General features: G+C 35.1%; 3 protein-coding genes across 3 annotated transcripts; 2 read left to right on the top strand and 1 right to left on the bottom strand.

The window, feature by feature from the left end:
- Nucleotides 1-4,191: 4,191 nt before the first annotated feature.
- LOC133032709 (probable beta-1,4-xylosyltransferase IRX10L) lies at nucleotides 4,192-7,738 on the top strand. The gene is made up of 4 exons (XM_061106895.1): nucleotides 4,192-4,772; nucleotides 5,824-6,212; nucleotides 6,387-6,628; nucleotides 6,892-7,738. Exons 1-4 carry the CDS (start codon nucleotides 4,667-4,669, stop codon nucleotides 7,403-7,405), a joined length of 1,251 nt encoding a protein of 416 aa, XP_060962878.1. The 5' UTR covers nucleotides 4,192-4,666; the 3' UTR covers nucleotides 7,406-7,738.
- Nucleotides 7,739-8,540: 802 nt separating this feature from the next.
- LOC133032721 (uncharacterized) lies at nucleotides 8,541-10,249 on the top strand. Its single transcript, XM_061106948.1, has 4 exons — nucleotides 8,541-9,032; nucleotides 9,162-9,220; nucleotides 9,593-9,710; nucleotides 9,876-10,249. Exons 1-4 carry the CDS (start codon nucleotides 8,779-8,781, stop codon nucleotides 9,952-9,954), a joined length of 510 nt encoding a protein of 169 aa, XP_060962931.1. The 5' UTR covers nucleotides 8,541-8,778; the 3' UTR covers nucleotides 9,955-10,249.
- Nucleotides 10,192-13,159, bottom strand: LOC133032720 (chromophore lyase CRL, chloroplastic). Its single transcript, XM_061106945.1, has 8 exons — nucleotides 12,762-13,159; nucleotides 12,446-12,506; nucleotides 12,311-12,346; nucleotides 12,166-12,216; nucleotides 11,845-11,937; nucleotides 11,173-11,277; nucleotides 10,927-11,019; nucleotides 10,192-10,648 (listed from the first exon to the last, which is right to left on the bottom strand). The coding sequence occupies exons 1-8, from the start codon at nucleotides 12,974-12,976 to the stop codon at nucleotides 10,508-10,510; spliced, it is 795 nt and encodes a 264-aa protein (XP_060962928.1). The 5' UTR covers nucleotides 12,977-13,159; the 3' UTR covers nucleotides 10,192-10,507.
- Nucleotides 13,160-13,580: the final 421 nt, after the last annotated feature.

Below are 13,580 nucleotides of genomic sequence, written 5' to 3'. Positions count from 1 at the left end.
TGCCTAGGGATGCACACGGGGCGGAGAATTGGTGGGGAGTGCTCCCCCGTCCCCATCCCCGTTAAGAATTTTAATCTCTATCCCTGCTTATTTCTCATCAGGTATGGGACGGGGAATCCCCTATTGGGGGCAGGGACGGGGTAGAGAATCTCCTAATAGAAAATTAAAGTTTATAATAAAATTTTTAATATACAAAAATATTAAACTACATAAGAATTAAAATATTACACATTAATTATTATTCAATAAACTAATTAAGTAATTATTATCCAAAACACAATTTAAAATTCATAAAAAAGATATGGAGCCGATTCAAGAGGAGGAAGTCAAGATGGCCATTTTTGATATGCATCCAGATAAAAGTCCTGGGCCTGACGGAATGACTTCTGCATTTTTTCAAAAATGCTGGAATATTGTTAACAGAGATGTAGTGGCGTTTGTTCAACGTTTTTTCAACACGGGGCAGTTTGAAGAGGGTTGTAGTGAGGCGAATGTGGTGCTAATCCCAAAGAAGAAAGTGCCAGAAAGTATGAGTGACCTTAGGCCTATAGCATTATGTAATGTTTTATACAAGACTATTACTAAAGTTTTGGCTAATAGAATGAAGCACCATATGGATGTAATTGTTTCGGAGACTCAAAGTGCGTTCATTCCGGGTCGTCTCATCTCGGATAACATCTTAGTTTCCTTTGAGGTCCTACATTATCTCAAGAGGAAAAGGTTGGGAAAGGAAGGATATATGGCACTTAAATTGGACATGAGTAAAGCATATGACCGTGTTGAATGGCCTTTTTTGGAGGCAATTTTAATAAAGCTTGGTTTCGGTGAAAGATGGATTCGATTGTTGATGAGATGTGTTTCTTCAGCAAGGTATATGGTGACTCATGGTGGAAGAGAAATGGGGCCAATTTTGCCGACTCGAGGAATCAGACAGGGGGATCCTTTGTCCCCCTACATTTTTATCATTTGTGCGGAAGGCTTCTCATCTTTAATCAAGAGATATGAAGAAAGAGCGTGGATTCATGGTTGTAAGGTGGCTAATGGTGCTCCGAGAATATCACATATGCTGTTTGCAGATGACAGCTATTTGTATTGTAAAGCATCTATCCAAGAGGCTACTCGTGTTCGTGAGCTCCTTCACAAGTTTGAATTGGCTTCGGGGCAAAGAATTAATTCTAGCAAGTCTTCCATTTTCTACAGTACCAATACTACTGAAGATTGTAAAAGAAGAATTAATCAATATCTTCAAATGAATGAAGCTGATGATAGGAGTATGTACTTAGGTTTGCCTAGTACCATGGGGAGAAATAAGACAGCAGTGCTGGGATATTTAAGAGATCAGGTTCGAAAAAAACTTCAAGGTTGGGATTCAAAAATTCTGTCCAGGGCTGGGAAGGAATTGTTGATCAAATCGGTGGCTCAATCTCTTCCTAGCTATGTCATGAGTGTATTTTTACTGCCTTGGGAAATCAGCAGAGACATTGAGAGTTTGTTAGCAAAATTCTGGTGGAAAGGCTCTAATGGCAAATCGAAAGGGATTTCTTGGATGTCATGGGACCGTATGTGTGACCAGAAACACAATGGGGGAATGGGTTTTCGTAATTTCAGAGATTTTAATGTGGCTTTACTAGGTAAGCAAGGCTGGAGGTTTTTATCAAGACCAAACTCATTGGCTTCTCGCATTTTCAAAGCAAGATATTTTCCTAGGGGGAGTTTTCTTAATGCGGAGTTGGGTCATAATCCTAGCTTTGTGTGGCGTAGTGTATGGGAGGCTCAAGAGTTAGTGAAACAAGGGGCCCGCTGGTGTATAGGCGACGTAACTGATATAAAAATCTTGGGAGAACCATGGCTGCATGATCCAATTAATCCATATATAACCTCTGACCACCCAGCTCTTCAGCAAGCCACTGTGGCTAATATTTTAAGTGTGGAAGGTAGAGAGTGGGATATGGATATATTAAATGATCTCTTTGTTGAAAGAGATAAGGAATTAATACTTAAAATCCCAATTCAAATTAGTGCATCCAGAGATCATCTCTGCTGGTATAAAGAGAGCAGTGGGGAATATACGGTTAGTAGTGCATACCAGTTATTACAATTGAATAAAGGAAGGGATGGAAATAATGCAAATGTGACAGCATTTTGGAAATGTTTATGGGCGTTAAAAGTTCCTCCGAAAGTCAAAAATCTGGTGTGGCGTGCTGGTGTAAAGTGTCTCCCAACTCTAACGCAATTAGTTACGAAACGTGTGGATGTAAGTCAGCAGTGTCCAATCTGCAATACAAATCCTGAAACTATATTGCATTGTCTCGTTTCTTGTAAGGTGGTGCAACAAGTTTGGGAAAGAGTGGGAATAGGTACTACCGTGGCTACTGGTGAGTGTTTTGTGGACTGGTGTGCAGCAGTTTTTAAAAACCAGTCGGTGGAGAGAAAGTGTTTAATTGCTACTCTGTGTTGGGCAATTTGGGGGGCTAGAAATGATCTTGTTTGGCAACAAAAACCGGTGAATGTTTCAACAATTGTGGCTTCTGCAAAAAGTTTTCTTGATCAATGGCATATTGCTCAAAAATCTCAAATTGAGACTTCTTGGTCTGGTTTACAGACAAAAGATGGGGCGGAGCAATGGGTCAAACCAGAGGTGAATAACATTAAGATAAATGTAGATGCAGCAATTTTTGAAGAGCAAAATCGTTTTGGTGTGGCGTGGGTTATTCGGGATCATAATGGTTTTCTATTGAATGCTCTAACGAAGCTTTTTATTGGATCAGCTCATCCGACGGTTGTTGAGGCGATAAGCTTTCGTGAAGCATTGAGTTGGCTGAAAACACATCCAGTGCATACGGCCATTATTGAAACCGACTGTTTGTTGGTGGTTCAAGCCTTGAGAAGTACTATTCATACAAGTTCTTTATTTGGTGAAATTATTTCTGATTGTAAGATTTTACTTACTCAAGTTAGTAACGTTTCTTTTAATTTTGTGAAACGGTCAGCTAATGTAGTCGCTCATGAGTTTGCTAGAGCTTCTATGTTACATCCTGGTCGTGTTTTCAGTATGGGAAATATCCCAACTGAGTTGCTTCCTAGTGTGGTTGCTGAATTTGAAGGATAAATAAAGTTGAATTTCCTTTCAAAAAAATAAAATAAAATATTACTAAAAATATAAGATAAAATACTAAAGGGTCCCGTCGGGGCGGGGAGTGTGATTCCCGTTTTTGCCCTGTTTAACATTCAGGGACAAAAGTAATCTCCGTCTCCGCGGGGAATCCACACCCCATTAAGAGTGGGACCCATCCCCGTAGAGAAAATGCGTATCCCTAGATGTGCCCCTAATACGTTGCGCAGTAATTTATTCTTATGAAATTTAAATAATGCTTGGTCTCTCATGAATAATTTAGACTTTAAATTTGTGTATTTCTTAAAATGCAAGTGACTTCGATGAGACACTTTTTAATGAAAAACATGCTAATATTCTAAGAAAACTCACACTTGTTCAAATTAGTGAAAGCTAATAAATTTGAGTGATTTTGATTTTTGTCTTCATTATTAGTATAGGCAATTAAACTGGTTGATTGATTATTATTATTATTATTAAATTAGTAGAGAATGATTAGATAATAGTTGTGAATTTAAGATCAACAATTAGTAAAATAAAAGAGGCAAAACAATTTTTAGAGTTAATAAACTCAATTACCAAATAAATAAGCAAAATACATATTTGATAATTGATAGAACTAAAAGTGAAAAATCATGGTGATTCAAAAAAAAAAAAAAAGTGAAAAATCATGGCTTTTTGTTTTTATTTTTTATAATAATAGTTTTTTTTTATATATAACATCATCTCTAATAAAATACTAAAAAAAGTAGTATATTGTTATATTTTAACACATTCAAAAGAATACTACTTCAGTAGTGTTCTAAAAATTATATTAATTTTGACAGAGGTTAAAAATTATGCTAAATTATATAATATTATGCTGAATTTTACATACAATAAATTTTACTTCTTTTTATTATTATAATACCACTAATTATAATTTAATATAAAGAGTGAGCTAATTGTAATATACTTATTACTTAACACAAATTTTACATCTCTTAGATTGGAGACGATTTCTTTTTTTGAAAGAAGTTAAGAAGATCATTTGAAGAGTTGTAAAATTGGTAGTATGACATATAATAATAATAATAAATGGGAAGATATATAAATATAGAATTGTTGAGCAGGTGAGTAGGTCCACCAATAAGTTTGACCAGTTTTGCAATAGACTTGTTTTTATTTTCTTTCCCCAAGTCTCTCTCAGCTCAGCTCAAACTCAACACAACACAACACAACACAACCACCACCCTCTGTTGGGTTGGGACTTGGGACCTGAGTTGCCTTGCTTGCCTGGAAGCCTCAAAACCTAATAGCGAAAACGAAGCTTTACCTTATTATGCTTCCAAACTTCCATCTTCCCATCCTTAAAACAATATAACAAACTCCTTCAAAACAAACCCTTTACTTCATCTTCACAATGCCCAACCACTAGAATCCTTCACAACCCATTTTGCCCCTTTTGAGTTTTTTGAGCTTTTTCATTTCTGGGTATTCGGATTCACAACTCAAATCTTCAAGTACCCATTTGTGTTTTTCACTTCCTTATTGGTGAATTTAGAGTTCAAGAAAATGGATTTTTTAAAGTGGGTTTTCGTTGGGATTCTTTGTACTTCATTTGTCTTGGAGATTGGTGCTGTCAGGCGAGGACGAACTCAACCCACTGAGCGAATTTCAGGTAAGATTCGGGTTTGCTTCACTTTTTAACTTTTCTTCTTTCTTGATTTACCTGATTTGCTTAATTTCTGGGTCTGTAAGTTATTCGTTTCAATTATTTAAATTTTCCTTACTGTTTTTGGTTCCAGAATTTGAATTGGGAGAGTTTGTTTAGTTGAAATGCGTAGGTTTTATTTTTATGGATCTGCTGCTTTCAAGATCGAAAGTTTAATTGATTAAAATCTGAAGCAAACATTTGTGTTTTGGTTTTGAGATACAAAGAAAGACATTCAATCGGTTATCTCTGATTATGGTCTTTTTACTTTGTTTTCATGCACTTAAAAAGTCACACTAGTTATCCTAGATAAACAAGTGACGGTAGTTGAATTGTTTTGAGTAGTAGAAAATGTTCCATTTGGGTTATAATATTTGTTCCTGAAAATCCGATGTCTTACTTTTTACTGATATTATAACTTGTGAATAATTCATTTATTTTGTTATGCCTTATGTGGGGTTTCTATAAATAGATTTGTCTAACTCGTAGAGTTTAACAACCAGGATAAGAGGCCTATTACTCCGTTATAGAAAGAATTGTAATTGGGAAACAATGAGAGATGCCAATCTAATATTATTAATTGAAAGATTGGTTTCAGTCTAAGTCCCTGATGACCTATTTTCTAGTGTTTACCTAATTTGAGATTAGTAATCAAAAACCAACTACTATAATAAAACAGTTATTCGCCAGAACAATATAGAAACTATGTGCAATTAAATTTAGTTATATTGCGTTTGCTTTTTCAATTTTCCTTACAGCACATATGAATTTATCTCCTAAGCTCATTAAAATGGAAATAGTTTTATGTAGTCTTTCCTATTATGTTCAATTATGGTTTGGTAATATGTCTCCAAAGGAAGATATTACATGTTGTTGTTCTTTCTACATCTTCTGTCGGCTGGTGTTTCCCTTTTCTCACTATTGAGTTGTTGGATTATATTTATTTTAGAAACAAGTTAACTCTGCGAGGTAATTTGCAACTAGAAGTACTTTTAAGTTTGTGGTTACTTTAATGTAGGTAGTGCCGGTGATGTCTTGGAAGACAATCCAGTTGGGAGGTTGAAAGTTTTTGTGTACGAGCTTCCTAGCAAGTACAACAAGAAGATTTTGCAGAAAGATCCAAGATGCCTTACCCACATGTTTGCTGCTGAAATTTTTATGCATCGGTTTCTCTTATCCAGTCCTGTTCGTACGCTAAATCCTGAAGAAGCGGATTGGTTTTATACCCCTGTGTACACGACTTGTGACCTAACACCAAATGGCCTCCCATTGCCTTTTAAGTCACCACGAATGATGAGAAGTGCCATACAGCTTATTTCATCAAACTGGCCTTACTGGAATAGGACCGAAGGAGCTGATCACTTTTTTGTAGTGCCTCATGATTTTGGACCATGCTTCCATTATCAAGTAAGTAGCATCATTCTTTCATTATTTTTGTGTCTTTCTGATCGCTGCAGGCATTGTTGGATCAATGTATGATGGAATGTTAAAGTGTGCAATGCAATGTTCAGGTTGGTCTAGTTTGGTGTATGTATGAGGAGTTTTTGTATTGATGTTGTTTATTCATTGATACTATTGCAGGAGGAAAAGGCAATCGAAAGAGGAATTCTTCCCTTGCTTCAACGGGCTACCTTGGTTCAAACTTTTGGGCAACGAAATCATGTTTGCTTGAAAGAGGGGTCAATTACTATTCCTCCTTATGCACCACCTCAGAAGATGCAAGCCCACCTGATTCCTGAGAAAACTCCTAGGTCCATTTTTGTTTACTTCCGAGGCTTGTTCTATGATGTTGGAAATGATCCAGAAGGCGGGTACTATGCCAGGTAATTCTTGCAACAAATTTTTAAAACCATCAGATAGAGAGGAGTGGAGGGCAATTCGGGTTGAGAATTTTACATAAAACTTATGTTTATGCTATAAGTTAGAGAGGATCAGAGTATAATTTGGTTGAGAAGTTCCCATGTAAAGCTTATGCAACTTACAATGCAAATGATTTTATGTCTTCCACGGTTTGCTGAATAATTATTCTTGAGATGAAATTAATTTTTTAATGATATACTAAGTCCTATATTTTGTAACATTTTAGAGGTGCGCGGGCAGCAGTATGGGAGAACTTCAAGGATAATCCTCTTTTTGACATCTCTACAGAACATCCAACCACATACTATGAAGATATGCAACGGGCAGTCTTTTGTTTGTGCCCACTTGGCTGGGCTCCTTGGAGTCCAAGATTGGTGGAAGCTGTGATTTTCGGTTGCATTCCTGTTATCATAGCTGACGATATTGTTCTGCCCTTTGCTGATGCAATTCCCTGGGAAGAAATTGGTGTGTTTGTAGATGAGAAAGATGTGCCCAACTTGGACACCATACTCACTTCAATCCCACTGGATCTGATCTTAAGAAAGCAGAGGTTACTTGCCAACCCTTCAATGAAACAAGCTATGTTATTCCCACAGCCTGTTCAATCAGGAGATGCCTTCCATCAAGTTCTGAATGGACTGGCAAGAAAGTTGCCGCACGACCGAAGCATTTTCCTTAAGCCAGGTGAGAAAGTCCTGAATTGGACAGCAGGACCTGTTGGTGACCTGAAACCATGGTAGCACAGTCAATTTACCCTTTTTTTCTTAGTATTATTCTTTGGGATTATAGGAACTCATTCTGTCCCCTTTTTCCCAGTCCCCAAAAGTTTAGAAGAGTTTGTATAATAATTTGTCATGATCATTGAAGTGTAAATTTTTTATTTTATCAGATTAACAGATTATATATTCCCTTTGCAGCCTGGGCCCTGAGATGTGTCTTTTATGTTCTTATATGATATATTTTTTTTCTTTGTAGACTCTGATTGTTGATAGTCTTACCTGAAAGCATTTTGTACGATTGTTCCATTGTTTTTTAGTCGAATCATATATCAATGAAGGTTTTGATTTCCAAAAGGTTATACAGTATAATGCACATTGTTCAGCTTTTTGTTCTTTTTTTTGTTTATTAAAGAGGTTACGCCATTGATATGTATATATATACATCCTTTTTTGTATTGGAGAGATTGGTTGGAAACAAAGAAAGAATCTTTACTTCAGACTTTGATTCATAGCATCTGATCTGTCCAAACCATGCCACCGTGGCATTGGTAGTAATATACGGGCTCTCAACAATGCACGACATAAATAATTTGAAGCTTGACTCAAAAAAAAAAAAAAACCCATTGATGCATAGGTCCAAAAAAAATGCGTATCTTACAAATGAATTATGTTTTTTATACTAGGATCTCCTCTTTGCGAAGAGAGGTGTGTGAAAACCAAATAACAATTGTGAGTACATGTAAAGCAATCTAATTATATATCTAAATTATTTTTTTGTTTTAAACTTTGACTTTTTATTTTTATTTATTTATTACCGTTAATATAATGTAATAAAATAATATAATACAATTTAATATTGAATAAAGTGTCATGAGGTGTATAAAAAGATAAAATATTACAAATTTATTTAAATTATATTGCAATAAAAAAATATAAAGTAGTTATTTATATATAAAAAAAACAAATTAAGCATATAATAAATTTTGCAAAAATATATATATCATAGGATTTTTTTTTTAAAAAAAAAATTCACATTAAGTGTTTATTTTTCTTATCACTACTTTTTTTTTTACATATTTTAATTTTAGTTGATATAACAGAAGCAAAAATATAATTTAAAATATAAAAAATAAAAAGTTGTAAGAGAAGATAAGAAAAGACCAAGGAGAGGAGGAGCTTTCTGCCTTTTATGTGGGACTAGTAGTAGTAGTAATACTGGTTCAATTGTGGGGTGTGGAGTGTGAAAGCCACGCTTCCACGTATCATGTATGCTTTTGATGAGTTGAACTACAAACACTTGTACTTAAGAAAGACTAACGAGTTTTCTTTCATCTGATCTCTCCTTATCTTCTCCTATCTTCTACATTTTACTATACTAATCAAGAGAAAAGATCATGGCCTTCCAAGTTCAAGCAGCAGCTTTACCTGCTACAGCTAAATCTTCCCTCATATCTCCCACTGGAAATGCCACCGGTCTCCGTCTACCCTCAGACCGTTTTGCTCTCAAATCTTCCTTTTTCTCCTCCTCATCGCTTAGGCTGCTTCTCTTAGTTTCTCCTCAGAATCAATGTCAGCCTCTGCTTTCTACGGCCCCAAGGTTCTCCATGCGTGTTGCCTCCAAACAGGCCTACATCTGCCGAGATTGCGGGTTGGTATAAGTAACCCCTTTTCTTTAATTGATTTGGTTTTGTCTAAATTCGATGTTGAAAATGGATGAACCTTTTTTTTAGATGGAAAAATATTTACTTATTTTTGGCATTTGTATGTATAATTACAGGTACATTTACAATGACAGAACTCCCTTTGAGAAATTGTCTGACAGTTACTTCTGCCCTGGTAAACTACTAAAACTGAACTCTGACCTCATTTCCTTCTTCCATGGTGTTTTAGCTTTTCACGTTATTGAATTGTTCACTCACCTGTTATTAGTTATATTTCATCTTATAGTGAAACTAAATACTTTCAAAACTATGGGAATTTTAAAGCTATTGTTGGTTGCTTGCTTTAGTTAGGCTTTTGGTCTTTTGAGTGGTTTTTTATAATGTTAATGGTGGCACCAACTATAATCTTAAACTTTCAAATAACATGTTATGTTGGAATCATCTAAGAAATTGGTGGTGGAATGAGTTAGCCTTAGATTGATGCATAGAGTTTGTGAGTTCCTAAGAGGATATGATAAATTTGGTTTTGTTTTTCTATGGTATGAAGTTTGTGGTGCGCCCAAGCGAAGATTTAGAGCATACCAGCCTCCTGTCACCAAAAATGCCAATGACAAAGATGTTAGGAAAGCCCGGAAAGAACAGCTTAAGAAAGATGAAGCAATCGGGTAATACTTACATAGCAATCTTTTTTCATTATAAGAAAATTACTTGGATAATTTCACTTTCCAACTTTTGTTGATCATCATAAGTGTCGTTAATGTTTAGCAATAAGAATGTTATTTAGTGCTGAAACAAATTAACCTGACTGCATCCAATTGTGAATGACACAGGAAAGCACTGCCTATTGCTGTTGCAGTTGGAGTTGTTGCACTTGCTGCATTGTACTTTTACCTCAACAACTCCTTTTAGGCAAAGGATAATTGTAAGCATATGATGTTGTACCACGGTCCATGGTTTGAATTGAAGCTCCAAAACCATTTTGAGTAATTCAATAGTTCTTCCAACTGTGTTCTCAATACCTTTATCTAATCCCTGCAACTACAATTGCAATTCATCTCATTTGGTTAAAGCTGCTAAAAAACTACAAGGGGAGCTGAACTAAAAGGCAGTTACATTATATTCATGTATGGAGAAATTACAAAAATCTTTTGAACACAATGTAAGAGGAAATTGATTTCATTGAATCCTTCACCATATTTGTTAATTTCATTTTTCTTCTATAGTTGGAGACATACATTTACATTTCACCACAAACAAACCCTTATGATACATAATTACTTAATACATGCTGCAATTTCCTAGTACAGAGAACCTTGTAGTTGTATGTATGTCATTCCTTTCCCACCCATTAGTAAAATACTGCTTATTAGATATCATGTTAAAATTAAATATTATCAACAAACAAAAATTGATATGGTTGACAAGAAAAATTTACATATCCTATGATTACATTAACTGATGATCATTCTCGCAAAACAAAGGAACCCTCGATTCTTTTCTCTATGGACTGTTGAAGGGGGAAATTTAAAGGAGAGAACATGTCTCCAGTACTAGAGGCAGGCGCTGGCTTGAATTCATAAGGGCCTTCCTTTGGTCCCCAAACCTGTAAACATGACAAAAGATAATTACCTACCATGCAGAAGTACCACTACTAAGCTAAGTATTATGCTACAATCAATTAGAATGAAACTACATTTTCAATAAGAAAGTCAATCAAGGTGACAAGTACAAGAACAAAAATAGATGATAGAATGTCTCACATAACTAAAAGGAATAAGGAGAGGAAAAAAACTATCTATAATTTCTCAATATCTAGTATGCACAGAAAGCCACTGGACTGATTGTAGATCAAAGGACCAGAATTATAGAAGATAAACTTACTTGGTTCCCATCATTGTCATATCCCCTATCCCAGACATGTATCTCATTATTTTTCAAAATTGAAAGTTCTGATGAACAGTAGGCTGCCCCATTCTGCAGTTAAATTATATGAATGTAAGAAACTGACTAAATGCAAATCCATATTAAGATTTAAGAAATTGCTGGCACCTGCATAAGCCTACATTAACATTTTAAGAGGAAAGGAAACTAATTAAGAAACTAGCCAGTCGGTTCAGTAGCAGTTACCCATGAATTAGGAAACCCTTCAGGTGGAGTTGATCCTTCATATAAGCAGCGTTTCCCACGATCACAACGCTTAAGATGTATTGTTGTCAAGTGTTCTGCAATGTCCTGCATCCGATTAGGAAGTATATATATTTATTTTCCTTTCTTTTACAAGTAAACTACCAGAATGCTGACATAATAATCATGTAATACCAACATCCTACATTATTGGTGCTCCCGAACTCAGCATCTTCATAAAACAAGCAACTGAGTGTCTTATGGATTTGAATTCAAAAGAATTGGCTGAATTCTACTTTTTCATGTATTACTATGCATTTGATCAGTAATAAAAATAGTTTTGTTTCAATAATACAAAAAAAGTTGGGGTTGCTTTATTCAGTGAAAGAACTAACCAAGAAATAAAGCATGGAAAAAAAATAAAAATAAAGGATACATCCAAAGGTGATAGCTATGGGATCAGCCCTCTCTAATCACTAAGAGTGAAGTTATCGCAACTAGGTTAAATTGTTGTGTATTTAATCATATTTCTCTTCCTATTAGACTTCACTCTCTTCTTATAAAGAATTGAACCATAGCATCACATAACAGAATCCAGTACAGAGCTTAGAGAGGCTAGGATATGCATTTTATAAGCTGAGAATGTGATCTTGAAAAGAAAGAATCGATGCTTACCCCAACAACTTCTTCAGGCAATGGACGTTGGTCGTTTGGTCGATCACAGAAGTTCTTGTACTCCTCTGCATCTCTAATGGCATACGAGCTTAGCTGTACATAGAAAATGAATGATATTATTGTTTGAATTTGAGCCTAGAAACAATATAGGTACTCAGTTTTGACTGAATAGATTCTTCACAGCCAGATACTGTTAAAAGATCACAGTAAACAAACATCTTATACCCCACATTCAGCTCTAAAACTACCAGCTGCTAACAAGAGCAACACTAACTTCACATTAAATAAAGTTAACATAACTAAAATGCACTTAATATTCACCTCAACATCACATTTCAACTCTTTTGGACAGGGCTTCACCATGTAAAATCTCTGCAACCAGAAAACAGCTATAATTATTAATGAAATGCACTAAAACAAAATAAAGAAAGATTGCAATTTGAAAAGATAAGAATAAATCTTATACCTGCCGAAAGGGCTTTTGAGGAGTCCTCCAGAATGCCTACAAACAGAAAGATAAACCCTATAAAGTTTAAATTTTGGGGCAACATAGTCTTGAACAAAAAAGCTTTTATTGAAAATAGAAGCCAATTTCACTCACTTGTTCAAAATACAAAACCTTAGAGCCATCCACCATCTCAGCTGCAGGACAAGTAAGCATTCTGCAGATGTTAAACGATGAAGTTATACCATAACGTTGTTGATTATTACATTAAATTTAATACATAAATCATACGAGCTAAGGCTTATCTTCACAAACATTGGATAATATATTAAACTATTATAATCTATACGTAATCAGAAAAGGAACAAAGCTTTTTCAAAACGATAATCAGACTCAGGCAATAGATAAGCTAACATCAAAATCAGAACGCAAATAAAGAACCCCATAAAAGAGAAAACAGAAATAAAAATACCTGAAATTGAAGTAATGATCGGGATCTCTGGAGGCTTGGTCTTTGGAGAACTTCTCCCCCGAGAGAGAGCGAGAAACAAGACGGGCATGGTCCCAACGGGTGGTGGTCTTGGTGAGTCTTTTAAGCAATAGGGCACCTCCTATGAGTACGAGAGTCTTCACAACCAATCCTCTCGCCACACCCCATCCTCCGCCCGAGTCCGACTCAATACCCATTACAATGGAATTTCACGATTGTTTGTTGCTGCTAAGGCGAGACCCCTTCTAGGGTTTGGTGACCGCCATTTCCAATCTTAGAAGTGTCAGTATTTTCAGGGCTCAGTTCCTTCGTCCTCTTCTTCTTTTTCTGTAATAAAACACAGAAGCACCAAAAGCTAGAGGCAGAGGGAGCCTCTGATAATCAGAAAATATATACAAATAAATGGAAACGGGAGAAAGAAAACGTTGCAATCAACTCCCCCAAATTCTCATTATTACTAAAAGAGCACCAATTTAATATACTTATTATCCGCCCCTAATAAACCTTAAAATTCAATAATATTACCATTTTTTTTTTGAATAACATCATTTTTGACTTTTTTTTTTTTTTTGACAAATGTGCTTTTAGATAATAATATAGGAATGTTTTAACCACAATTGTGTCAAGTATTTTGGAATCATATTTTGGTTTTAGTTGAGGGATGTGTTTTTATGTGATTTTTAATTTGATGTAACGTACTATAATGTAATGAAAATATTAATAGTATTGTAACTTAATAGAATAAAAATTGTAATGAGAATAATATTATATTACAATATTTAATTTAATTAATACATTATA

The sequence above is a fragment of the Cannabis sativa genome, chromosome 1 (genome assembly GCF_029168945.1).
Source record: "Cannabis sativa cultivar Pink pepper isolate KNU-18-1 chromosome 1, ASM2916894v1, whole genome shotgun sequence".
Taxonomy (NCBI): Eukaryota; Viridiplantae; Streptophyta; class Magnoliopsida; order Rosales; family Cannabaceae; genus Cannabis; species Cannabis sativa.
This window is presented reverse-complemented; position numbering and strand designations above follow the sequence as displayed.

Bases quoted from the DNA above. Each gene is read 5' to 3' on its own strand.
- LOC133032709 (XM_061106895.1), top strand. From the start codon at position 4,667: ATGGATTTTTTAAAGTGGGTTTTCGTTGGGATTCTTTGTACTTCATTT. The intron at 4,773-5,823 runs GTAAGATTCGGG...ACTTTAATGTAG, and splicing joins ACCCACTGAGCGAATTTCAG to GTAGTGCCGGTGATGTCTTG. The intron at 6,629-6,891 runs GTAATTCTTGCA...GTAACATTTTAG, and splicing joins GAAGGCGGGTACTATGCCAG to AGGTGCGCGGGCAGCAGTAT.
- LOC133032720 (XM_061106945.1), bottom strand. From the start codon at position 12,976: ATGGGTATTGAGTCGGACTCGGGCGGAGGATGGGGTGTGGCGAGAGGA. The intron at 11,938-12,165 runs GTGAATATTAAG...TTCTATGTACAG, and splicing joins AGTTGAAATGTGATGTTGAG to CTAAGCTCGTATGCCATTAG. The intron at 11,278-11,844 runs GTAAGCATCGAT...AATCGGATGCAG, and splicing joins TGCCTGAAGAAGTTGTTGGG to GACATTGCAGAACACTTGAC.
- LOC133032721 (XM_061106948.1), top strand. From the start codon at position 8,779: ATGGCCTTCCAAGTTCAAGCAGCAGCTTTACCTGCTACAGCTAAATCT. The intron at 9,221-9,592 runs GTAAACTACTAA...TATGGTATGAAG, and splicing joins TGACAGTTACTTCTGCCCTG to TTTGTGGTGCGCCCAAGCGA. The intron at 9,711-9,875 runs GTAATACTTACA...TGAATGACACAG, and splicing joins AAGAAAGATGAAGCAATCGG to GAAAGCACTGCCTATTGCTG.